Source organism: Perognathus longimembris, chromosome 2, assembly GCF_023159225.1.
Source record: "Perognathus longimembris pacificus isolate PPM17 chromosome 2, ASM2315922v1, whole genome shotgun sequence".
NCBI lineage: Eukaryota > Metazoa > Chordata > Mammalia > Rodentia > Heteromyidae > Perognathus > Perognathus longimembris.
In genome coordinates, this window is record NC_063162.1 from 1,659,383 (window position 1) to 1,685,337 (window position 25,955).

General features: G+C 55.5%; 1 protein-coding gene across 1 annotated transcript in view; it reads left to right on the forward strand.

Annotated features, from left to right (window-relative positions):
- The first annotated feature begins 12,291 nt into the window (after nt 1–12,291).
- Tcerg1l (transcription elongation regulator 1 like) overlaps nt 12,292–25,955 on the forward strand; it is a 158,566-nt gene continuing 144,902 nt past the window's right edge. Inside the window, exons 1-3 of the mRNA XM_048334804.1 lie at nt 12,292–12,645; nt 14,977–15,123; nt 16,087–16,267. Coding sequence (XP_048190761.1) covers nt 12,292–12,645; nt 14,977–15,123; nt 16,087–16,267 — 682 coding nt within the window. The remainder of the gene's footprint in view (nt 12,646–14,976; nt 15,124–16,086; nt 16,268–25,955) is intronic.

Sequence of the window (25,955 nt, forward strand, 5' to 3'; positions counted from 1 at the left end):
AGCCAACGTTGTCACATTAACTCGAAGGACTTTCCATGGCAGCCCGCCGCCCCCGGAAATGCCAAGCATTTGACTCAAAGAGACGAAACATTTGACTCGCTTGTGGGCCAGTTACAGGAGCGCACGGGTTCGATTTTTACCTTTTGGGTTTTTTTGGACGAAAGTGAGACCAAGTTTCCAAAGCATTACTGGCCACTTTAATTCCTCATCAAGAAAATACATTTAGTTTATTTTTATCCAGCTGGTCGGTTGAGCTGCTTATCTGAAGCACACCGGGAGTCTGTTTGGCCCACAGTCAGCCTGTGCGTCTGTGGGGAGCCAGGAGGTGCTCTGCGCGTGTGCAGTGCGGATCCACCTCATCGGGGCACAGCCCCCTCCTCAACACGTAGGCCAGTGGCCCGCAACGCCTCCTCTGCTGGCTGCTTAGAAACGCGCAGGTGAGCCACGTGCTCCGGAGAACTATCGCTTAACCCTCCTCGCATAGGATAGATCGTGTGTCCTGTGTTCTCAGTTTCTGGCCTGCTTTCGACTTCATAGTGATGGTTCTCTGAAGGGCAAAATTTTAAATGCAGAATCGAGGGACACGAGTATGTGCACTGTCCATTTAAAATTTCATACTTCCTGTTTTGTTTTTTTTTGTCTAGCCAGGGCTAGTAATATTTTTAAATATGCATTCTCCTAGAGCTTAATGCTTCAGCTTTTGTGTATGCCCTCTGATACTTCCTACATGAAGGTGGCTTCAGGTTTGTCCAGCTCATACTTTGTTCTGAGAGTTCCAGTTCCATTTGTGGAAAGGATTTTTCTTTTCCCACAGAAAAGTTTTCCAGTTCAGGCATTCTTGACCTTTCCATTTCCATTTCCATAATGTATTTTAGCATCAGCTTATCAATGTCCACTAGAAACTTTTTGATTATCTTGATTACATTAAAATTCTGCCTACACGTGGGAAGAATTGGAAGATCTAAAATAATGTCTATTTCTCTGTTGGTAAGAGTCTTTTAGATGTCTCAGTAACATTTTATCATTTATCCAGAAGGAAATGACACATTTTTGTTAGTTTGCTTTGGGGACCTCATCTTTTTGATGCTATTGTAAATATTACAGATTTTTAAATTATACCCTGCTCTTATTGCATGCATTATGGGAGTGCAAATAACTTATATATATTGATTTTTAGAAACTTGCCAAACTCTATTTTTATTCTTTCAGTATTCGCTCCAGAAACTCTACCATGCATATTTAATTTGACAAAGTTAAATTTTAATAAGTATCTTCCCTCCAAATTTGCATGCTATTTTTGCCAATCGTGCTCTAGTTCTAACTTAATTTTTAGCCACAGAGTGTCTCTTCATTGCTGTTTCTTCACTGGGTGAGGCGGATGCACAATCACACCTTCTCTGGTCCTCGTCTTGCCAGCGTCTCTGCCTCCGGGACCCTCCTCTGCTTTCTTGGGGACTCATCTCCACTCATCTCCACAGCCTACACAAGCCCTGTGAGCGAAGACTTGCAGTCTGTTGCTCTCTTCACACCTTTGTGTTGCCCACAGCTCCGAATCCTACAGATGCTGGTCATGCGGTTGCAGTTGTTATCAAGGGAGCAACGCTAACTCCCATTCTGCACATTTCTTCTGTCTACGCTCTGATTCTGCTAGTTCCTAAGAGAGACTTGCTGCACTCGCTCATTGTGGTGATGAGTGTGTTTGCCTTTTGTAATTCTGCTAATATTTCTCCTGTGCCTTTGGAGGTCGTGGGTGGTGTGGTGTGTTCACCTACAGTGCCTTTGCTCCGTCTCGCTACTTTTCTCAGGTGTGTGGAACTGGGGTGCCTCCTCTTTCTTTGTAGACAGCCCTCTTCCTCTCCGCCACCGGTTCTTGCCTTCCAGGACGCTCCGTGGGAGCCGACGCGTGCCGGTGTCGCTCTGGCTGGGCAGGGCCCCCGGCAAGTGTCTCACGTGGCCCCCGTCGGGAATCATTTGATGTAACTATCTACTGGAAGGCCCGCCAGAGCCGCGGTGGGTCCAGGAGGGTCTGGAACCGTGGCGGAGAGGAGGGGCGTGTGGGCTGGTCCTTCCCCCATAGGAGTGTGGAGGGGACCCGGGCTGTATCCGATTTCTTTCTACTCGGGGCTGCCTGCCTCCGCGTCCTCCCCTCTGTCACGACGGCGTCTCTCCTCATCGGCACACACTTCCCGACACGAGGGGGGCGCGGCCGGCTCAGGGGGCCGGCGGGGGCGTGGGGGGCCGTGCTCGCGGGAGGGACGTCCACCGGGCTCTTCCGGCTCGCGGGAGGCCCCGCGTCCTGACTCCAGGCATCCGCCCGGCTCTGCCGCGGGACTCGGCTCCCACGGGCGCTGCGAGGTCCCGCGCTGAGGACGACAAGAGAATCCTGGCAACTTGCAGCCGCCCCAGAGCCGCAACCGAGAGCCACAGTCCCATCGGCTGTGTGAATGCGGCCTCTCTCTCCCCGTCCTCCTTCCGGCTCTTCCCGGACCTCGCTCCAGGCACGGTGGCCTTCCTCCTTCCCGCCACACTTCCAGCCTCGCGTCTTCCTGGACCAAGCCCGCTCTCTGGACCGGGGCTTCTGGGGAAATCCTTCATCGTGCTGCACCAGGCCCACCAGAGGCAGAGCTTTCGATTCGGCCTGCACTCAACACCTTGTGCCTTCGCCCCGTCAACCACTGTGCTTTTGGTATTTGTAAAAGTTTTGTGACATTAGTTGACAAATCTGCCTCACTTTCATGATGATTTCTCATTTTTAGCCTCAACTTCAGTATGCTAAAATACTTAACAGAGAACACTCATGTATTTAAATGTTATTTAAACATACCAGACACACAGATTTTACAGTCAGCGGCGTATAATTCCAACACCAGCTGTCTCCTGGGATCCAGCCCTCCTGGTTCCCTTCCTCCCGCGGACCTGCGTGGAGCTGTGTCCACTGCCCCAGGCTGGGGCTCGGGACGCGTCCTCCTCACGGCTGGATCGACGGTGTCTCCAGCCAGAGGCTCTCACCCACAACGACACTCCTGTTTTCCAGACGCCACTCTGGGCTCGTTCCTGTTGTGACTTAGGGGGTGGTGTGGTTCCGGGTTCCGGAGCCGGGTGGGGAGAGCAGGGGCTGGAGACGGGTCAGCCTGGCTCCTGGGCCTGCCGTCAGGGGCGGAGCGGCCTGGCCCGCGCTCACCTCCAGCTCTCCCCCGGTGTCCCGGGCGGCCCTCGGCCTCGATTCCACCGGGACGGCAGTGAGCTGGGGAGGGAGGGACCAGGCCGCCCAGCACCCCAGCCCAGCATGCCTTCTGGCCGAGGGTGTCATCCTAATGCTGCTTTAGTTTCCTAGTCCACTGTATCCTTGTGGATACCACGGATCTTTTCGGAAGGTCGTTTAGGACAAACGGTTGGTGAGACTCCACTGGGCCAGGGCTCGCACTCGCTGCCTTGAGCTGCCCTCTCCCCACGGGAACACGGCACACGCGAGTCCCTGCCCCCGGTGGGCGCCTGGGCCCGGCTGGGGAAGGAGAACCGCTCCACCTCCAGAAGGACCGGCCAGCGCGCGTCTGGGGCAGCACCCGGCAACCGCAGAACAGACACGGGGGCGGGCCGGGAGAAAGCCCGCGGAAGCTGTGTGAGCGGAGGCCGAGAAGCGGCTCCTCGGCGACGGGAAAGCCCGCAGCCTTCTTCCTCTCCTCATGCAGAGAAGGTCAGGCAGTTTGACGGCCTGGGCAGAGGCCGTGGGGGTCATGGGCAGCTGGACACTGATGGTCATGTCTCATCTCTGTGACAGGCTAAAGAGGAATGCTTTAGTCTAGCCTCCACCATGGTGTCTGGTGCACTGCAGAGGCTGAGGTCATGGCTTCGGCCGTGGTGTCTTGTTCTCCCGCAGAGGTGTGCCAAGCTGTCCCCCCCCTGTGAGGACGAAGGCCCCAGGCTTCTGCAGAGCTGGGGGAGGGGGAGGGGGAGGAAGGAGGGAGGCGGCTGGCACCCGCCAGATGCTGCTCCAAAGTCCCAGCCTGTGCAGTTTGGCTGGGCCTGGCAGCTGGGTTCTTTCCCTGGCATCTGGTGCAGCATGCCCTTTCTCTTTCCAGAAGCATCTATCTGTCCATCTGCAATTACTCTTTGGCTTGCTGAGAGAAAGAAGTGGATGAAGCCAGGACCCAGGTCCTGACTTGAACACGGAGCAGCCCCCATTGCCCAGGTCTGCCCCACAGGGCAGCAGCGGGCCCCCGGGAGCCCCGGCCCACGTTGTCTGGAGCCAGAGCCCCGTGGCGTGTTACGCATGTGTGGCTCTTCCTGTCTGGACGTCACCCCGGAGCAACACAATGCACCAGAGAGTCCAGTTGGGGGGGGGGGGAGCGGGGCCCTGCTCTGGATGGCAGATCTGTGTCTGGAAGCTAGAAAGAAATCTCCGACCATGATGGGCCAGGGACTAAGCCTGCTGGACTCTCCTCTCTGCGGGGCCTCACAATTGCTGTGTTACTTATTGTTTTCCGTGTGCTCTGACTATATTGAGAATAACCCGAGTCTCTGCAGCCCGAGGGAGGCGGCCCCGCCCTGCCCTGTGGCTGGTAGGCGGCTTTCAGGCTCCTGGACAGGACGGCAGGAAGAGAGGCCAGTGGGGACCGGGAACCTCCGGGAAAGCAGCAGAGGCTGCTTTGTCCCCCTGGGGGCCGTGCTTCCGGAAGCCTTGTGTGTGCTGCGTGGTCACCTGGCAGATGTTTGTTGACCTATGTGTTTCCAGACTCCAGTCGAGACAGGGCGGGCCCCCGGCGCAGACACCAGAGCCAAACAGCAGAGACGGGATGAGGACCCCCACCAGCCCTGTGCGGCTTTCAGGAAGCCAGATTTCGGCTCAGCCCCCAGGAAACAAACAAAGACGCTGCCTTGTTTTCATTGCATAACAGCTCTGCTCCTCCTTGGCAAGTGGGGGCCTGTGGAGGTGGACTCGTCCAGAGTCACCACGACGCCACGGCCAAGCAGCGCCCGAGCCAGCGCCCGAGCCAGCGCCGAGCCCCGCCGCCCGCCCGTGCCGCCGTTACCCACGCACAGGGCCGTCTTGATGGAGAGGCACCCAGGCCCAGACGCACCGGGGGCCTGGACCCGGAGCTCCAGGGGGCAGAGCTCCAGAAGAGGCTGCAGGATGGGCTGGGAGGGGGGCCATGGGGCATCTGGCTCTACTGAAGGCTGTCTCTGGGGGCAGTCTGCCTCTTTGCTGGCCTCACCATTCATCGCCCAGCTGGCTGGGGTGGGGGTCAGGTGTACAGACCAGGTCTCAAAGAAAAGTACACTCCCCTGAGCCCCATGGTGCCACGGACGCGCGCGCGCGCACGTACACACACACACACACACACACACACACACACACACTACCATTTAGCTCCTCAAATCAGCCAAACTCTTGCCCTCTAATTCTGAACATGGCAAAAGGTTAGAAGTTGGGTGTTCCAAGGGTTTGGTCTCAAGGTAAGAATATTTCCGTATATTTATTAATGAGTTGGAAGAGTCAGAGAAAAGGTTAAGTGGCAGAATTTGCTGAATTATTTAATTTACCTGCCCAGGGAAGAAAACATACCGACTAGCTTCTAGGAGACCGTCTTCTTTTTCATATCCTAAGACTATTTTATCAAGGTGAAAAATATTACAACAATCAGTGGTGTAGAGACCATCTCTAGTCTCCTCATACTTGTCTTTTGAAACGTAATTTACTATCAAGGGCAGAGAATTTGGATTTATGTATTTATTTATTTTACGGCTTCACATGGGACGTTGAAAGTAATTACAACCGTGATATAACAGTCGTTTCCATAACACGGAGTTCACTTCACTCAGCATCATCTTCTGTGCTCATAAGGGCATAGCTGTTGGGCTCTTGTGATGCTCACGAGCACAGAATTCAGGCTTGCCGCCTCTCAGGAATGGGTGTGCTCTGAGAGGAGAGTGCCCTGTGGATTAGCTGCAGGGACCCAGGCTCTCCCGGAGGAAGGGACGGAGGGACGGGGGAAGTCCGCACGTGACCTCCCGCCACACCCTTTGGCCTCCTTCCTTTGAAAGCTCAGGCTCCCGTGCCCAGCTCTGGGGCGTTGGACACTCTGGGATGGGATTCCATCACGATTTCAGATGGTTTCCAGTGACCAGGGCCCACGCCTCCATTCACCTGCACGCGTCCTGACTGGATTCCAGACCGCGCTCCCTGGGGGTTCGGTGCAGAGAACTCGGGCCATGTCCGGCCATCACCGTTGGCGGCTGGCTTTGCTGCTAAAGCACGCTGCTGCTTCGTCCCTCCTTGGAGCTTGGTGCTCAGGCACGCAGCCCGTGTTGTGGGCCGAGCTTGGGCGTTCCTAACCGCACGGTGGAGGGAGCCTTGCAGGAACTGCCCTGTGCTGACGCGGGGCTGCAAACGGGACGGAGGTGGAGTGCCGATTCTGTAGAATTCTGGGCAGATCAGGCACCTGGTGGCAGAAGCTGAACTGCTAGAAATGCCCAGACCTCTTCCTTCCGGGATCTTGTTCCTCTAAGTCTTGAACTCAGACCCTGGAGCTCAGAACATGCACCAAGTTGAGGGAAGTCAGGAGGCTGCCGTGCGATCAAGTCTGCGAGGGGAACGCGGTCCCTCGGCCTACGGGATCTGGTCAGCCTGCCAACACCAGCAGGTGTGTCCCAGTTTGCTAATGGCCCAGGATTTGCACCCGCAGGGAGGCGGGAGCGCGGTGCCCCTCCTGGGCTGCGGGTCGGGTCCCAGACGGGAGAATTGCGTTGGGAGCCCGCTTGGCTCCCGGCTCAGCTGACTGAGTTCTTGGATCATTTCCGGTTCGTGAGTGTGGGGTACACGTCCCCCCGTGGTAGCCTGGAACACCGCAGCCTGTGTGGTCTCCCCTCCGCGCGGCGAGGCTGAGTGGAAGCCGGCTGGGGGCCTCCTCGGGGGCTGGAGGGGGGAGGCGGCGCCGTGACGCCAGGCGGGCGGGGGCCGGGGAAGCCCAGCTGCTGCCTTTGCTGGGAGATAAACACGCATCGGCATAACAGAAGAAAACCGCACATGAATATAAATGTCTGCGTCGAAAGGAGACGCTTCTGTCTCCTCCCGGGCAGGAGGCTCGCTCAACACCCATTGTTGCGGCTTCCTGGCTGTGTCCGAGGCTTTGTGGGGGAAGAGCAAACGGTTCCGCGGCTCAGACCGCAAATCAAGCCGCCATAGGCGGAGAGCACGGCCGCGACGCCGCCGCCCCGCGAACCTCCCGCCATGTCCTCCGCGCCTTGCCCGTCGCAAGCACCCTGTAAATCATCCTCTGATCGGATCAGGGACCCCGGCCCCTCCCCAGCAGCCGCCGCCGCTGGGCAGAGGACCAGGAAGGGCGCAGGGGGCCGTGGGGGCTCGGGCTGGCCCGGGAGTGCCCACGTGCGACACGCCCGCGGCCTGCGGGACAGCATTCTGTCTGAGCTCTGCCCTCCCGGCCCACCTATGTCCCTAGACCCCGGGACGCCTGGAGGGCAGGAGGGCTGCCCCCCCCCAACACACACCTGGGCCAGGCAGCTTCCCGCGCATGGGTTCTGATGGCGCGTGGGCTTCTGCTCTGCCTGTGTGCTTCCCAGAGGAGAGGGCACCAGAGTCCTCGGCAGGGAGGCGTGGCAGGAGGCGGGGGCAGAGACAGCCCTCCCCACACCCGAAACACCCGAAAACCCGGGCGGCCTGGAGGGAGGCAGTGGGCACACAGCTGTGGAGGGCTGAGCGCCTCGGCCTCCTTCCCCGTCCAGGGCAAGGGCTGCAGAGTGGGGGTAGGAGTTGACCTCCCTCCCCTGTCCAGGGCAAGGGCTGCGGAGTGGGGGTAGGAGTTGACCTCCCTCCCCTGTCCAGGGCAAGGGCTGCGGAGTGGGGGTAGGAGTTGACCTCCCTCCCCTGTCCAGGGCAAGGGCTGCGGAGTGGGGGTAGGAGTTGACCTCCCTCCCCTGTCCAGGGCAAGGGCTGCGGAGTGGGGGTAGGAGTTGACCTCCCTCCCCTGTCCAGGGCAAGGGCTGCGGAGTGGGGGTAGGAGTTGACCTCCCTCCCCCGTCCAGGGCAAGGGCTGCGGAGTGGGGGTAGGAGTTGACCTCCCTCCCCTGTCCAGGGCAAGGGCTGCGGAGTGGGGGTAGGAGTTGGCCTCCCTCCCCCGTCCAAGGCAAGGGGCGCGGAGTGGCGGTAGGAGTTGGCGGGAGTCGAGGCGGAGCAGGGCCGTCCCCCCGGCCGTGTGCTCTTCTGAACCACCCTGCGGTCCAGCCAGCCGGTCCTGCACTCCGTGTCCACGGCCCGTCAGACGAACTTGAAACACGGTCCTCTGTCTCCTCTAATCTCCTCCCTCCCACGTGGCCAAAGGGGAAAGGCAAGGGGGAGGCCGTGAAAGGTGGCAGCCCAAGCCCAGGGCGGGGCACAGACAAGGGGGGGCTCACCACGGGCCGAGTGACTGCAAGGCACACAGGGCCCAAGTCCAGCGAAGGCTTTTTCTTAGAAAATGAAATTTAACATTGATTGCGCTGTAGGACGTTCTACAACCTGTACGTGTGGGCACATACATTCACATTCTATTCACATGCCCGCACCTTGTACGTGGAAAGATAGGAATCAAAAAGTATACCACACGGTAAAGTCACCACAAGTTAACCCGGCGCTTCCGTGGGCGCGCGGGGTGCGCGGGGTTCCGACTCACCGCGCTCTTCTGTACTTTCCAGACACTCTGCGTTATGGATTTTAAATCATAACGACAACCATACCGTGTGGTAGAGCACAGCTCCACCTGTCTGGGATGGCCTGTTCACCCTGCGTGCCGCCAGGCCCTGTCACGTGACCCCGTGACCGGCTCCTCCCCGCTCTGTGCTTGCCAGGGGCCGCAGTCCGCGTTGGTGACGGTGACGAGGGTCTGTGGCTGTCACTCTCAGTTCCAGCGCGCCCAGCACCTTTCTTCTAAACTCCAGATGGAAGTTTCCAGCTGTGACGAAGACAGGTCTCCCCGGGTGTCCCCACAGACGCGGCTCCTCAGTCTGGAAAAGGCGTGTGGAGCCCAGCCCGCAGGACCCCCGGGGTCTCTTCCGCGCCCTCCTTCGCGGGCCAGGGACGCCAGTCCCTCTGTCAGCCTCCTCCGGCTCCCGCCAGCCCCTGGCGGCATGGCGGCTCTGCCTGGCCCCCTCCTGTCGGGAGGACCCCCAGATCCGGGTCTGCCTGGGAGGATGGTGGGGGGGGGGGGCTGCGGAGCAGGCCTCGCTCCCGAGTCTCCCTCCTCTGCAGGCCTGTGAGAAAGCATTTTCATGTTTCTCTTCTTTTTTAGATTCATTCCATCTCACTTAGAAAGACAAGATAAAATGAATTAAAACAAACAAACGGAAAACCTCTCCAGGCTGCAAGACCTCAATCCGCCGCTCTCGTCCAAACTTCCCACGTTGTTTCCTCCTGGAAGGGAAAACAATCCAGATCCCACCAGCATCTGGCGTGGCCGCGGTAACACCACACACTCGCTCCTGCTGGGGCCCCTGCTCAGGCGGTGTTCTGTTTCACCGTCGCTGGAAATTTCTGCTGGTTTTGCCTAAATAGGAAGGCAGATCACAGGTTGCCTTTCTTGGCTCGGAGAGTTGGAGTCTAGGTGGCACATAAAACATTGGATGGAGCAAAATTCATCCTGATTTTGACAGAGAGCAAGGCCATGTGTTCAGAGGATGCGAGCCGGGTCCTCTGCACTGACAGACCCCCGACTGACGCAGGGGACGCTGGCCGTCTCCAGAGGCATGGGGCTGCCTGGCAGCGAGCCTGAGCTCAGAGGAGCAGGCTTCTCCTCCCTGGATTTCTGCTTCCCCGGCCTGGACTGTCCTCACGAGCTCTTCACCTTTCTCAGCTGGCTCAGGTCACGTGTGATCTTCCCTGGGCTGGTCTGTGGCGGGTTCTCTTCAATAACCCTTGAGGCAAGGGCATCTGCCGGCAAGGCATCCCTCACCCAGTGGGGTATAGAGTTGTTGCCTGGGGGTAAGAGGCACACCTGCCGCGAGCCTCCTTGAAACAAGAGCCAACAAGAGGGCGGAAGCGCCTCTCCTAAATCCTCCCCGCTGAAACACAGAACAGCAGGATCTGGCGATGGAGCTGGGTCCCCGAGTGGGCCTCACCCGCAGAGCTGAGGCGCACGGTGAGACGGGGTGACTTGAGGCTTTGTGAAAGCAGAGGCCCTTGCTTTTCCTAGCTCGGGAGCTCTCCAGGGCCTCGTGGGCTCAAGACGCCTGGCACCCGGGAAGGAACGTGCGTGCGGGCGACCCAGAGGACGAGCCACGCGAGCACGGCGCTGCGCAGGAATGTAGGCAAGACTGCAAACAGACCGCCAAGCCCCCCGGCCTTCCAGGAGCCTGGGGCCCAGGGGTGGCCCTCCGAGCTGAAGGCAACTCCCAAGAGGGGCAAGACCACCAGGGCTCTTCTGTCCTCAGCCTCCAAACGAGACTTGCTCAAACAGTAGCTTGCTTACAGACTCCACGTGTAACATGTACGCACAGCTGTGTGCCTGAGAATTACTGGCTTGAGGAATAGTATCAGCCTTCTAATCTTCAAAGTATTCCCATTTTAGGTGAGAAAAAAATCCTGCCAGTACTTTTGCAGGGGAGGGAGGGAGAGAGAGGGGGAGGGAGGGAGGGAGAGAGAGGGGGAGGGAGAGAGAGGGGGAGGGAGGGAGGGAGAGAGAGAGAGAGAGACCCACTTGCTAATTGAAAAGCAGCTTGTGTGAGGAAAACAGGGAATGCCAGCTATGCTAATTAGCATCTGCCTAGAACTACCCCAGGAATCATGGCAGGCCAGGAGGAAATTAAGCCGGTCAGGGGAAGGAGGACAACCCCTAGAAGCACACGGCAAGCACTGGGGTGCTTCGGTTTCCATCAGGAGGGGCTGCCAAGGCGCGGAGAAGGGAGGGGAGCTCAGTTTGGCGAGCCCAGAGGCCTCCGGGGGCGTGGGGTGTGGATTGGTGGGGGCTGGCCTCCCCTCAGGCCAGGGCGGGGCGGGGTGGGGAGGGGGTTTCCCTTGAAGCTCTCTGTGGCTGGGATCCCCATGGCGGGCGTCACTTCCCCCGTGCGCCTTCAGGCGCGGCCGGCTGAGCAGATCATTCCCACGTCCCCCCCCCCCCCACCCCGCTGCGGGCACGAACCGCCCCGGGCGGCCAAGCCGCGGAGCCCAGGCCACGGGCTGCGGTCAGGGCCTCGGAGAGCAGCGAGGTCTGCGGCCAGCGCCGGGGCCGCCGGGCGCGGGGGCGAGCGCCGTCTGGCGGCGGCCGCGGCGTGGCCAGCGCCGAGCCGGGCTGGGTTCTGCCGGCGCGGGCCCTGCGATGACGGGGGAGCCAGAGTCCTCGAGGAAGCGTCCGTCCTTGACCCCGAGCTGCCCGGGCGCGCGGGGAGGGCAGCACGGCCCCGAGCTGGGGGGCGCAGTGCCACTCACAAGGGGCGAGCACCCGCCGAGGGCCGCCTTGCGCTGAGCCCCCCACCCCCACCTGGTGCGCTGGGGAGGCAGAGCGGGGTCCTAAGAGGGCGCCGAGGCCCGCAGACCTCGGCCTGGGGACTTGGACCCGGCTCCCACGGCCCCCTTCTCGGCCCACGCCGGGCGTCGGTCAGGGGGTCAGGGCTAGGAAACGGCCAGGGCTGGCTCGGCAGATCTGTTGTAGGCGCGAGATCGACCCAGCCCGGCCGCGCAGCGTCCAGACCCCCTCCGGCGTCGGCGCGCCCCAGGGCCCTGCGCCCAGACTCGGTTTGCCCCCCGCCCCTCCCCAGACCCCCCTGTTCCCGGACTCGACTTAACGTGGCAGAGAGCGCCGGCGCCCCCCCCCCCCCCGGCTCCACACCGGCAGCGGGACGTGCCCGGCCCGGCGTGGCCCGCTCAGCCTAGCTTGCCCTCGCCGGCGGGGCCGGGAGCCGCGCGCACCGTCCGGACAACCGGGGCCACAGCTGTGCCACCGCGGGCTGCCGGGGGGGGGGGGGGGGGAGGCGGGGTCGGCGGGACCTGGCGGGGCACGCCCTGCGTCCTCGCCGCCCCACCGCGTGCCCTGCGCCCCCCGCCTCCCGCGGCCCCCGGGAGCCACGGGCCGGGGGGCGGGGCCTGGCGTTTGGCCCGGGCGCGGGGCGCGCGGGGCGCGGGGCGCGGGCGGCCACTTTCCGAGGGGAGGGCGCCGGCGGGAGGAGGGGCTCCCCGCGCGGGGCAGGGGCGGAGCGAGCCGCCGCGCGCGCGGCGGAACCCAGCGAGTGCGCTCCGGAGCCCGCGCCGCCGCCGGCCCGCACCTCGGGCGCCCGCCGCCCCCGCCGCCGCCCGCGCGGGGATGTAGGATGCTGGCGGGCGCCAGGCTCCAGCGGCGGCGGCGGCAGCTGCAGCAGCCACGGCAGCCCCGGCGGCGGCAGCCCGTCCTCTGGCCGATGAATGCGGACCCGCCGCCGCCGCCCTGGATCTGGATGGTTCCCGGCTCGGCGGGGCTGCTCCGGCTCGGCGCCGGGGTCGCGCCCCCGCCGGTGCTGCTCGCCTCGGCCCAGCCCGCCGCCGCCCCGCTGCTGCCCGGGCCGCCCGGCTGGCAAGCGCCCGGCGAGCCCCCGCTGCCCCCGCTACCGCCGCTGCTGCCGCTGCTGCCGCTGCCCTCTGCGCCCGAGCACGCCGCCGCGCACCACCCCCCCCTGCTCCCCGGACAGGTAAGGTCCCCGAGCCCCGCTCGGGCCGGGCTGGCGGGGTTCCCCTGTCCCGGGGCGCGCTTAGCCGGGTCCCCTTCCCTGGGGCACGCCGAGCCGGGTCCCCTTCCCCCGGGGCACGCCGAGCCGGGTCCCCTTCCCCCGGGGCGGGCCTAGCCGGGTCCCCTTCCCTGGGGCACGCCGAGCCGGATCCCCTTCCCCCGGGGCGCGCCGAGCCGGGTCCCCCCCCCACCCGGGGCGCGCTTAGCCGGGTTCCCCCAACCCCCCCGGGCGCGCTTAGCCGGCTTCCCCCACCCTCCCGGGGCGCGCTTAGCCGGGTCCCCCCCCCACTACCCCGGGGCGCGCTTATCAGGGTCTCCCCCCCCCCGGGCGCGCTTAGCCGGGTTCCCCCCTGCCCCGGGTGCCCTTAGCCAGGTCCCCCCACACTCTCCCGGGGCGCGCCTGTCTCTTTCCGGACCCGGGCGCGCAGCTGGCCGGCTCCCCCGCTGCCCTAGGGCGCGCCTAGCGGGGCCCCCCGCCCCGGGGCGCAGCGGTGGCCAGGAGAGGGGCGACGGACCCCCGGGCTCGGCGCTCTCTTCTCAGGACGTGGTCCTCGCCTGCCCGAACCAGGCAACCGTGCATGGGAAAGAAAGTTCCTGCCCCGCGCCCCGCTCCGCCTCGCGGCAGTGCGCGCCGCATTTCTGCCCCGGCTCCGGGGGAAGCGGTCTCCAGACCCGCACCTCGGGTTCAAGTCGGGACCGCGCGGGCTGCAACTTCCGCGCCAGCCCAGGTCGCTGTCCGGAGCGCGGTGCTGAAGCCGCCGCCAGAGCCCCCGCTGCGGCCGGGGCCGCGGGTGGCACCCGGGAAGTGGGCGCCTGGGCACTCGGGGCTGGGGCTGGGGCGCGGGGAGCGAGCCGGACGGAGCCGCCGGCCGCGTCGGGCTGATCGGCTCCGGCGTCGCCGCCTCCCGCTCCCGCCAGCCGCGGGGGCCGCTCGGAGACCGCGGGAGGCGGCGGGGAGCCCCGGCTTCGGCGCCCGGGAACGCGGGGGAGGCCGCCCCAGGCCACCGATTAGCGGGTGCGGAATGCCACCATGGGGAGTATGGCATTTAAAACCCGGGGTCCGACAGGAAAGTGCCCGAGCGGGGCCGGGGCCGGGGCCGGACGGCGCCTCGGAGCCGGGCAGCCCGCCGGGCCGGATTCCTCCCCGGCTGTCCACGCAGATGCAGATGCGCGGACAACCTGGGGGCCGGCAATGGGGCTCCGTTCCGAGGACCGGCCTCCCCAGCTCCCGCCAGCCCGCCTCCCTTAGAGCCAATCCATTCCAGCACCGGCTGGCGAGCTTTTCTAACCGGGTGTCGTTGGGCGTCCCGGTGCCGGGCGCGGGCCGAGCCGGTCCGGTTCGTGTCCGGGTGTGCTGCACCCCGGCGGGTCCGAGGCTGTCGTGTCAGGCGGCTGCCGCCGGGGGAGCCCAACGCCGCCAGGCCGCCTGCCTTCCTCTCCGGAGGAAGCGGCCCCCTCCCTAGCAATTCAAAAAGCAAAAAGATGCCGGAAAACTTGGTGTTGGTCTTTCCGATATTTTTGTGCAACACTAGGTAGAAGCAGAGGATGTTTGCACACACCCGGAAAGCAAGAGGGTGGCGGGATTTAAAAGGCAGTAGACATGCTCTGCATCGTGGAGGCCTCGTCCTTGCTCTCCCCTGGGGAGGATGGAGTCGTTTTACACAGGAGGACAGGGCCCCCCGGGCGATGGGAGGCTTCCACCCAGCAAGTGGGTACCACATGCTTCCCTGGGGAGCGTGTGGGGTGGGGTGGGGTGGGGTGGGGGGACTGTCCTCTTGGCTGTAGATCCTATTGGCATTGGTGAACCTTGGGAGACGGAATCGCAGCTCTCTGTTTTTCATTCTGAACATACCAGGTGCTTTTAGAATGTGAGCTGTAATTCCTACAAAATATTTCACTGAGAAGAGTGCCATGCGATATAATTCTATGCCACTCACAAACAATCTGAGGATTTTAAATGCATGCCTGCCAGTTCTCCCCTTCATGGTTTCCTATTACCGCAGGGCAGAAACCATTCCTTGCGAGGCTGGGCTTGGGCATTCTCGTCCAGTATTGAGCAGGGCGTTGTTGGCAGTGCTTTGTGATGTCGCAGATGTTAACGCTTTTGATAAACGTCTCATTGATTTACACGTGTTTGAGGTTTTCCTGGGCTAGGGAATGAAGACGTTTCCCTTATAATCAAATCCTCCTGTTGAGATTTTCCAAAGCAATTGTTCCAGCATCTTTGGATACAAAGTGCATCTGGCGGCCGGGGCTAATGAACGCTCTGCTCTTTTCTGTTTTGGGGTCCCAGTGGCTGCTTGGTGGTCATGTTTCATCACTAGGACTGTCGCCCTCCTCCACCGTGGAGTTGCTACCCATTTTCCCCCATGTCTGTCCTTCTGCTCTGCCTCCACCCGTTGGGAAAAGTTGGATGGAGAAAAGGATGCCTAATTACAAGGTAAATGAGGAAGTGATTTAACTGGAATAAGTGAACATTTCATTATGAAGTTGTTGGGTATTGCTGTATTAACATCACCTGTTTTCTGATTGTAAGATATATATATATATATATATATATATATATATATGCAGAGAGAGAGGGTTTGGGAGGGAGAAATCCCTTCAGAATCAGGTTCAAGAACATCAGAGGAAGGGGGACTGGCATTCTAATGTAGTTTAAAATACTTGGGTTCCATAGAAAAGCGTAACATTTCCAATTTCAAAACAAGAATTTACATTTTATTTTATTTTTTGCCAGTCCTGGGGCTTGAACTCAGGGTCTGAGCACTGTCCCTGGCTTCTTTTTGCTCAAGGCTAGCACTCTACCACTTGAGCCACAGCACCACTTCTGGCCATTTTCTATATATGTGGTGCTGAGGAATCGAACCTAGGGCTTCATGCATACCAGGCAAGAACCTAGGGCTTCATGCATACCAGGCAAGCACTCTACCACTAGGCCATATTCCCAGCCCCTACATTTTAATTTTTGAGGGTTTAAAAACCTCTAACTATTGACCAAAATCTAGCTTTAAACATCTCTACAAGTTTAAAAGTGAGTTTTTTTTCTTGCTCTTACTGCTTGTTTTTCATCTTTCTGATGGCTTATTTTGTTTTTTGAACTTAAATTGATTGACTATATTTTGCTTGTTGTGTGTAAAGACAGAGTTCTACAGCACATGAGGTAATGACCTATAAACTGGCTGTTGGGTCTATAGTTGGAGACCAGTCCAGTCTTCAGCTAGAAGCTTCCAGCTAGGAGCTGGTTGCTATGAGAGCCCTTTGTTTTAAGTCTTAGAACGGTGCTTTTATAGAGAGTCTAACAGTAGAGCACGCAGTATTTGATCGGTGTAAGGTAACATCTATCTGTATCTATCACCCCATGCCTTGTCTTAAATGTTGTGCTTGCCTTGTTTTTGGACAGATCTTTTTAAATAATTCCTTTGCCCTGGACTCAACATGGTTTCATCCTGAGGAATCAATACTGTTCCATGGGCAGGAAAAGCCTCATTTTCTTGCAAGCCAAGTAGCCCTGTCGCTGTCCAGGCCGGTTCCCGCCTCCAGGCCTCTCCCCACCGTGATATTAGCGCCGCAGCCCATACCAGGTTGGTGCCCAAGTAACGATGACATGGTGCCTTTTGTGTTTGTGTCCGTTATGCATTTGTATGGGAGGGTTGTGAGGATACAATTGCCTTAGTAAACTCTCCTAAGTGGTTTCACTGAATGATTTTAAAAGACTGAGTCCGTGATTGTTTTTGGACCATCGGGTCTACTTTTAAGAGGGCAGGCGTGGCTGCAGGGTTTGCACAGAGCTGTGTTCGCGGAGCTCTGCGTCGAGCATTGGTCCACGGGTGCCGGGGCTGCGGTTGATGAGAACACTTACTGATCGGTCCACCCGGGGCAGTGCCGCTGGTCTGGGGTACAGCGCACGGCAGGGTGCTGGCCTGCCCGGTGCACAGAGAACTCCTTGAATTTTGCCATCACACTTGGGGTGATGGCGGAGATGGCTATGCAAAGCCCCATCTACAAGATGGAGTGTGTTCTATCTTTGGAGTCTAGTGACCCGAAAAACCGTTTGTCCCGAAACAGAGTCCTCGGAAACAACTCCCGGATGAAAGATTGTCTAATAAGCCTATGTCGTAACTGGAGAAGAAAATCACCTTATGAAATTTTAAGTTGATTTTCAAAATCATCTTAACAGATGATCATATTAGGAAAGCAAATGCTGCTAGTGCCCAAACTGTCTTGCAGCCCCTGCCATTATGGAATACTTTATGACTTCAGAATTACATTATCTCCTCGTAATTTCCTACCTACCAAGCTTATCTCAATATGTGTCTCTAAAATTTAGTAATGAGGAGGTGCTCCTGTGGATAAGGCGGTTCTAGCGCAGGAGATCTGTTTGTTTTCTCTGTTTGCCGACATGTTTATTCCAATTAGCTATGAATCTTGTTTAGCAAAAGCTCAGGAAGAACAATGTGTTTCTTTTAGACTTTACTGGTTCTTGGCCGAACCGTACCTTCTTTCTTTGCAATTGTGATTGCGGATCAATCGAAACCTGAGGGATCACCACACATGCATATCTCTGTAGACATTTTACACTCAACTGACCGTCTTTCCTGTCTCATTTAGTAAAAATGGGGAAGTTTTCATGTCATGCATTAAACGAGAGTGCAGTGACTTTGAATGAATCTAGATGACTCCTGATATGTGAATGATACTTTAATTTCATAATGCATTGGCCATGACTGCCACCAAAGTTACCAACAATATTAGTTTTAAAAATAAAGTTTCAACAAAAGCTTTGAGGAGATTTTCCACTCCTTGGCTCATTGCTGAATGTTATATAGTCATTTCCCAGCATGCTCAGCCTTCCCAGGAATCCCATTCTGTGGGAGGAGCTGGAGCAACTCCTGGCCACGCCTCCTAGATTTCTGTCCCATGGGGATGGTTGACTTGCTGTCATGGCAGATTTTGGAGGCTTTAGTCAAAGATCATTCATTACTTTCACCTGTTGGCTTTTTGAGTTCTCTACCAGAAAGGTAACATAAAATAATATTTCTTACAGACATTATCCACGTTAGAATAGTCTTTCATTCTAATCTGGTCTACTGTTGGGTCAAACCTTTCCTCTTTTCCATAGCTGTTCTTTGCTTAGCTTGGTTTTAGACTTAGGGATCATAAATGAAGGTAACACGGTTTTATTTATCTTCTGGGAAAAAATGCATCTTCTTGCAAAGGTAATTTAATGACAATGACTCGTTTTGAGATGCTTCACTAAAATTTTTATTATTTCTAATAAACTTCAGAATTTTTAGGAGTTGTGCAGTTTTGAAAAAGAAACATTAAGTTTCCCTTCATTGTATATATGGTATTAACTGCTTAGCAGAGTGCTTGGGGAAGTATCAAGAAAAGGTAGAAGGTTGGGTGGACCTAAGCCAGCTAAACATTAAAACACATCTTTTTAATTTTATCAAAACTAAGTGGAAATTACAAACTTATTAAGACATTTATGTGTAACTTACTGGTATGTTATTTAAATCGTGGTTAAATTTTATATCTTAAGTCGATGAATTCATATATTTATATTAGAAATTCATAGTGTCTTACATTAGAGATATAATTATACCTATGCTACATAATACATTGATTCATCTTGTTGTACATTTTTATATTGAGAAATAAGGGGCCTTAGAGTCAGGTGAACTTTATTGATCCTCTTCAAATTAATCAAAGAAGCACCCTTAGAGTTCCATAGAAGCAGAAAAGTGAGTTCAGAGCCCTCACTTTGAGCAGATCCTGTGGGCTAAAGTCATTTGCTTTTCTTGACTAAGTAGTAATTTTCATGAAATAGTTAATTTTGAATGCTTTTGAAGGTGCTCTGATCTCTTGGGATAGTGGCCGGTGGGCTCCAGGGAAGTGTGCGGTTGGTTTTGTCTGTGTTGAGCTGCCTGGGGCAAACCTTTGAAATTCAGGTCCCTAGAGTTCCCTCCACATTTATCATTGGTTAAGAGTTAACTGCGTGGTGCAAGAGGCTGAATAGTGTAGCCAGACTTGAATAAACTTAGGAAGCCTTCTGAAATCTTTTCAAATTCAACGGCCATTATTCTCATTCATCCTGACCTTATGCATGATGATAGCAGTGACCTTCCATCATTATGCTCAGACCTAGAAAAGGACTTAGGCCACTTTCAAGTGTGGACACTCGTGGTCAAAGCTAACCACCTTTCTTTACTCATGAGGCAAGTCCCCTTTCAGTAACTCTCTGCAGTTACAGTGGCAAGAGCTGGGCTACCCCAGGTTCATGCATCGCTCCACTCAACTTCTACAATAATAGACGAAAAAGCAAAGCACGGTTAGGTGGCCCCACCAGGAGATTTTTCCCCCTCACATTTTTGGAGGAAGGTGATTGAGATGAGTGTGCCCAGGGCTGAGTCTCCTGAGGGCTGTCCTGTTTGGATCACAGAACCATCTTTCAGCTGTGTCCTCCCATGAAGAGGGACAAGGCAGCTTCTCAGGGCGGACTCATAACCATACCTCCTAATGACATCTCTTCAGGGGCTAGGCTTTACCTATGGATCGGGGCTCACGAGCAACCAGCCGACAGCAACTCTGTGGAGTTCCTGGTCTGACAGGAAACATCACATCAATAAAGGCACGACAATGCCACAATGTTATCCTTAGAAAGAATGTCAGGGAACCCCCAGGGAATGCCTCTGCAGTGGCACCATCTAAGGAGAATGGGATTCTCAACCAAGGTGGTAACATGCTCAACGTTAGGCCATAGCCGGAGTTGGTAGCCAGGAACTGGGGTGGCAGGTGTCTGGAGCCAAGGCCTCTCCGCCATCTATAGATGCAAGGCCTCTCCAGCATCCTGCTCTGGATGCAAGGCCTCTCCAGCATTCTGCTCTAGATGCATGGCCTCTACAGCATACTGACCAGCATTTTCCCAGATTCCTGGTCTGGCCCCAGGGCCTCTCCGGCATCCTGATGCCTGATACAACCCATGGGAACCATGTTGGGAGTCCGTTTCTGGCTTTGTCATGGGATTTCAGGTCACCTGCTTGTTTGTGCTTCTCAAGGGAAGCACAGTCTCACTTCCAGAAACAGGAACCTTGGGGACTTAGAGACCTCACCAACAACAAGTCCAAGGACACACAGATAACCAGTTTCAGCTGTATTAGAAACTAAGGTCTACAATAGTAATTAAGATGCATCTAAGAACATTGTTACTGTTATAATATATTAGACGTTTCCAGAAACCATGCAGACATCCAGGTTCAAAAGAACAAAGGAAAGGCTTATTGCCAGCAAAGGGACTGGCAAGATCCCTTTTCACAGGGGAGAAGTGAGAAGAAGTGCCGTCTGTTGTCTGAGGTGACCTGTATAACCTAGGAGGTCTCAGAGGCGGGGACCTCAGTGTCGACATGCAGTTCAGGGGCTCCATCATGGCAGGCTAGGATTTATGGCTGCTGCCATAAGGGGTCCTGCAGCTGCCCAGGCCTGAAGGTCGCTCTGAGGGGAGCTTGCTGTCTTCTATGGTCATCATTGCCCGAAAGGAGTGCCGTCTCAGGGTAGAGGGGGTGGAGGTGACTATTTACTGCCCTCACTGGATGGGCCTGGTGTTACTGCTACGTTATGGGAGGAGGCTATGGGGCTCACAGTTACTAATGGTGGTTTGAAGAGCCGAACTGAGAAACGATGCGGGATAAATCCATTCTGGGCAGCCAGGTCGCGCAGGAGTGAGACCAGGTTTCCCCATGCCGCCCTCATCAGAGCCCCCATGTGCACTGCTCTGCCTCCTGTACCCATCTCTGTACTCTCAGACCTGCTTCTTTCCAGGAAAGCAGAGTGTCAGGGCAAGTCAGGAAACTAGGAGAATCCCAGGTAGCAGTAGAGGTGGGGTGCAGATGGCTCCCCAGGTTCTTGCTGCCTTGCACTCATAACACCCAGAACTTCAGAGTCCTCCAAGCTGTGAAGGCATAAAAATTGCTTAAACCGAGAGTATTGAGCAGTGGGAGGAGATGATTAACTCAGCTCTGCTCGGTAAAGACGTGTGAAGTGATAGTATCATTTGGGAAATAATGGCTTCCTCTAAGCACTGTCTACATGGCATTTCTGGTCATCTTGGGATCACAGTCTGACTGCACTAAGCCTATAAAGGGGAGACTGAAACCACCACTACCATCAACCAACACTACTACCATCACCGTGACCACCACACCATCACCACCACCACCACCACCACCACCACCATCACCATCACCACCGTCAGCATCACCACCACCACCACTACCACCACTACTATCACCACTACCACCATCACCACCATCATCACCACCACCACAACTAGTATCACTACCACCAACACCGCCATCACTACCACCACCAATACCACCACCACCACCACCACCACCACCACCACCACCACTGTCACCACCACCACCACCACCACCACCAATACCACCACCACACCACTACCACTATCACTACCACTACCATCACCACCACTGTCATCACCACCACCATCACCACCACCACTATTATCACCACCACCATCATCACCATCATCACCATCACCACCACCACCACCACCACCATCATCACCACCACCATTACCACCACCAACACCACCATCACCATCACCACTACCACCATCACCACCACCATCATCACCCACACTAACACCATTACCACCATCACCACCATCATCACCACCACCACCACCACTATCACCACCACCAACAGCACCATCACCATCACCTCCATCACCACCACCACCACCACCATCACCACCACCACCACCACCACCATCACCACCACCACCACCACCACCACCATCACCACCGTCAGCATCACCACCACCACCGCCACTACCACCACTACTATCACCACTACCACCATCACCACCATCATCACCACCACCACAACTAGTATCACTACCACCAACACCGCCATCACCACCACCACCAATACTACCACCACCACCACCACCACCACCATCACTACTACTATCACCACCACCACCACTACCACTACTATCACCACCACCACCACCAATACCACCACCACACCACTACCACTACTATCACTACCACTACCATCACCACCACCGTCATCACCATCACCACCACCACCCACCACTACTATCACCACCACCATCATCACCACCACCATTACCACCACCAACACCACCATCACCATCACCACTACCACCATCACCACCACCATCATCACCCACACTAACACCATTACCACCATCACCACCATCATCACCACCACCACCACCACTATCACCACCACCACCAACAGCACCATCACCATCACCTCCATCACCACCACCACCACCATCATCACCATCATCATCATCATCATCACCACCACCACCACCACCACCATCATCACCACCATCACCAATACCACCAAGACTACCACCATCACCACCAGTCTCTAGCTGTGCTCTCTTCATTGAAAGATAACTCTAGAGGAAAAAAAAGGGAGAAGAGTCCAAAGCCAGGGTGTGTGACACACGTATTCAGCTTCACATGGATTCAGTTCTCCAGAGATGCAGAAGAAAAGATGGATTTTGTGCAGGACCCTGAGCACATTTTGGATGGATCAACATTTGGTCTACCTTAACAGACAAAATAAAAGAAGGAAATAAATGAAATACCATTAAAAAGCAGCAGAAGATGAAGTCAAAGAGAGCCTTCTATGTGGAAAGATGATTTCAAGAATGCGAAGAAGCTTTTGAAAACTAGCACTTGAATTCGTGATGAGAAGTGGTTCTGAGCCACACCAGAGCCTGTGTGGTAGATGGGCCTGGGCATGCATAGCGTGGCCATGGAGGAGAGCTGACCAGGAGAGGGAGCTGAAACCACCCACCGGGGACCCCGGCATCCTCCATCCGGGGCCCCAGACGCGCCCCTCAAGCCAGGTCCCGGCTCACGAAGGCTGGAGACCTCTGGCGACTGGGCGGCCGTGGGAAACGGCAGAGGAGCTGCCATTGCCGCACGGCTTAGCTCATTCTTCAGCGCTGGGTGTGATGAGCTGAGAGTCGCCGAGAACAAAGGGCAACACTGTGGAAAGGGAGACGGTGAGGCGTTGTAAGAAGGACCTGTGGGCACCTGAGCAAGAAGTGGTCCTCTCCGGGAAACAATGGATGGACTCCGCACTTCTGAGCTTCCCCTGGAAATCCCACCGGCTAACAAGGCTGCTGCCGCTCTGCCCGTGTCAGGTATATGATTTTTCTCCTGCTTTTGCCTTGTCTCGTGTTTTCATATCAAGATGATTGTCTACTTAGCATGTTTCATTTTGCATTTTTGTCATTATGGTATCATTTCCATGTTCTTAATGTTTTCTTCTTGTTGCACCTTTGTTTTGTTCTGCTTCTAGTCTTTCATGTGATATCTGTTTCATTTATTTTATTCACATTTCCTTGAAATGTGTCCACGCTGAGCCTGCTCTCCAGTACTTACCAATAGGAGTATTCAGACTTTTTCACACATTTCCCAATTTTCAATTCATGAATACCTAGTTCACTTATGAAACATGAGCTGTTTGGGAGAAGTTTTGTAAATGTTTCCAGAGAAGGAAATACAGAGTGGTGCAGTGGGGGGTGTTTCTTTTCCTTACTATTAATTAGAACAACTAGCTGTGTATGGGGCAGACACCAGCAGTACAGTCTGTGCATAGCATTCCAGTGTACAGCAATAGAGCATGTCTGTGTGTGTATGCAAAATCCAAGTGTGCAGTTCCTCAGGGGACTGGACGGATGGGCAGGATGGTACAGCTCGGAGGGTCCTGGTGCTGATGGTAATATGGGAGGGTGAATTCTGTTTCAAGGTGTACTGACTTCTCATCCTTATATATGAATATAGAGGCATGGATAGTGAAGCAGAAAACAGGGACTTAAAGTTCTGAGAAGGTAAACTAACAAGTAATTTGAAAGGGTGGTGATAGAATGGAATCAGAATAAATACTCAATCCATCCAAAAGAAGACTTAAAACAGGAAGCAAATGGCCAAGTTACAGATGGAACAAATATGTCAACCAACTTATAAGAGAGTAGATTAAAGTATTAAGGTGCAAACTTCCTATTATTAGGCACAGGGATTCAGATTTTCACCTGAATGTGCTATGACTGTCAGAAGCAAGGCTTTAAGATGGCCGCACACAGGATAAATGCAGAGGGAAGGAGGATTCACCACAAGGAACGTAACTAGAAGAGTCACTAGAGCCGGCAGCAGAACTAGCAGAAAAATAAGCACTCAGAAAAAACAGTATGACCGGGGATACAAAGAATCTGCACGAGAAAAAGTAATACGGCCAGGAGGCACCGCGATGGGTGATGGGTGCGAGGGGCGTCGGGCGGCAAGGGTTCTGCGGCGTTCGGAGGTGGATTGTGCAGAGCTGCCGTGGGCCCGGCAGCCTCCAGCATCCCCGCTCCCGCTGGCCGGGGGGAACGCTGGCCTAACCGGAGCAGACACCGCCGGGGCAGGTGGACAGCCGGGGACGCTCCCTCTCGTCAGATGGTGCTTCATGGGCACACATGGCATTCACCATCGCCGTATTCTAGGCTGTAAGGCAACCCCACAATTTGAGTGATTAAAAGCATATTTAGTTTGTTTCCTGACTCTGAAGAATTAACTTAGAAGTCAATATCAGAAAAATAAATAGAAAAACCTCCCAACATCTGAAAAGACAAACAAAATACACTCAGGTAATACATGAGTCAAAGAGACAGTGAGAATTAGAAAATACTTTGATTCGAGTGAAAATAAAATTCAATATAAAAACAAAATCCTGTGAGGCCCAGATAAAGCAGTGCTTCAGTGGAAATTTATAGCATGAAAATATCTGAATTGGAAAAGAAGAAAGTCTCAAATCAATTATCTAAGCTTCACCTTAAAGTAGAGGAGGGAGAGTCACTTACAGTGCAATGAGCCCAAGGAAGTAAGAAATAGCGATAAGAGCAGTAAACAAAGAAATTAAAAACATAAAAATGCAAAGAAAGTCAATAAAACTCAACAGAGTTTTGAGAAAAATTGGTACAATCAATAACTCCAGAGAACTTATAGAGAAGATAAGAAAGACAGCGCAGACTGTGGATGTCAGAAAGAGAAATAAAAAGATATGGATCTTAGATCTTAATAAAATACAATAAGGAAATACCATGGACTACTTCAAGGCAGTAATTGAACGGCTTTGATGAAATGGGAAATCATTCTAAGTTGCAGGTAGCCACCTGCGCGGACCGCAGAAGGCCATGCAAGCCTGAGGAGCACTATTCTATTTGCAGCATTGGACTCACTGTTTATGTCTTCCAACAGAGTTAAATTCTTCCTAGCGGAGAAAACCTCCACAGTCGCACAGATCCACCCATAAGTTCCACTCCGTACATCAGGAGGAAGTAGCAGACAAATTTCCATAAGTTTCTTCAGGCAACTAAAGAGACGACAACATTTCAACCGCTGCCTCTGGGGTCCGCCTTCCTCTGACACATCAGCAGCTGACACACAAGCAACCGATGCACTTCGCCAGCACAGATGTGAAAATGCTCTGCATAACACGGAGAGAGAATCCAGCAATAGGTTACATTGATTATACATCATGTCATGACCAAGTGTTCCCCCCTTCAAATGCATGCGGATTCATCATTAGAAAGTCGATTGGTGCTGTCCCTACAAAGAACAAAGAAGATAAACAATGGGATCACTTCCACAGGTCTAGAAAACACATGAGAAAATGGATTTAGCCAGATGTGGTGACTGACACCTGTCATTCCACCATTCAGGAGAGGAGGCTGAGGCAGGAAGATCATAGGAAAGAGAAAAAAGGAAGTGAAGGAGAGGAATGGAAGCAAGGAAGGGAGAGAAGGCAGAAGAAGGAAGGAGGGAAGGAAGAAGGAAGGAAGGAAGGAAGACAGACAGACAGACAGGCAAGGAGGCAGGAAGGGAGGGAGGAAGGACGGAAGGAAGGAAGGAAGGAAAGAAGAGAAGAGACACTTCTGTCTAAGGAGGCTGAGAAGGCAAGATTTGTGCTTTCCGCTCCTCAGTGCAAAGTTGCTCTGGTGGCTGCAGACATTTCATCAAGAAGAAAGGACAAAGGGCAAAGAAGAGGGTCACAACTCTGGGGGTGTCTGAGAGGTGGAGGCAGTGGCAACGGAGAGATGGTGGCAGTGAGCCCTGAAGCTACCAGCTGCATCCACGTGAAGATGGCACTGGAGCCCACCAGGAGCCGGGGAACAGTGCGGACTGGAAAGCTTGGGAGAGACAGCAAAGAGGCAGATGA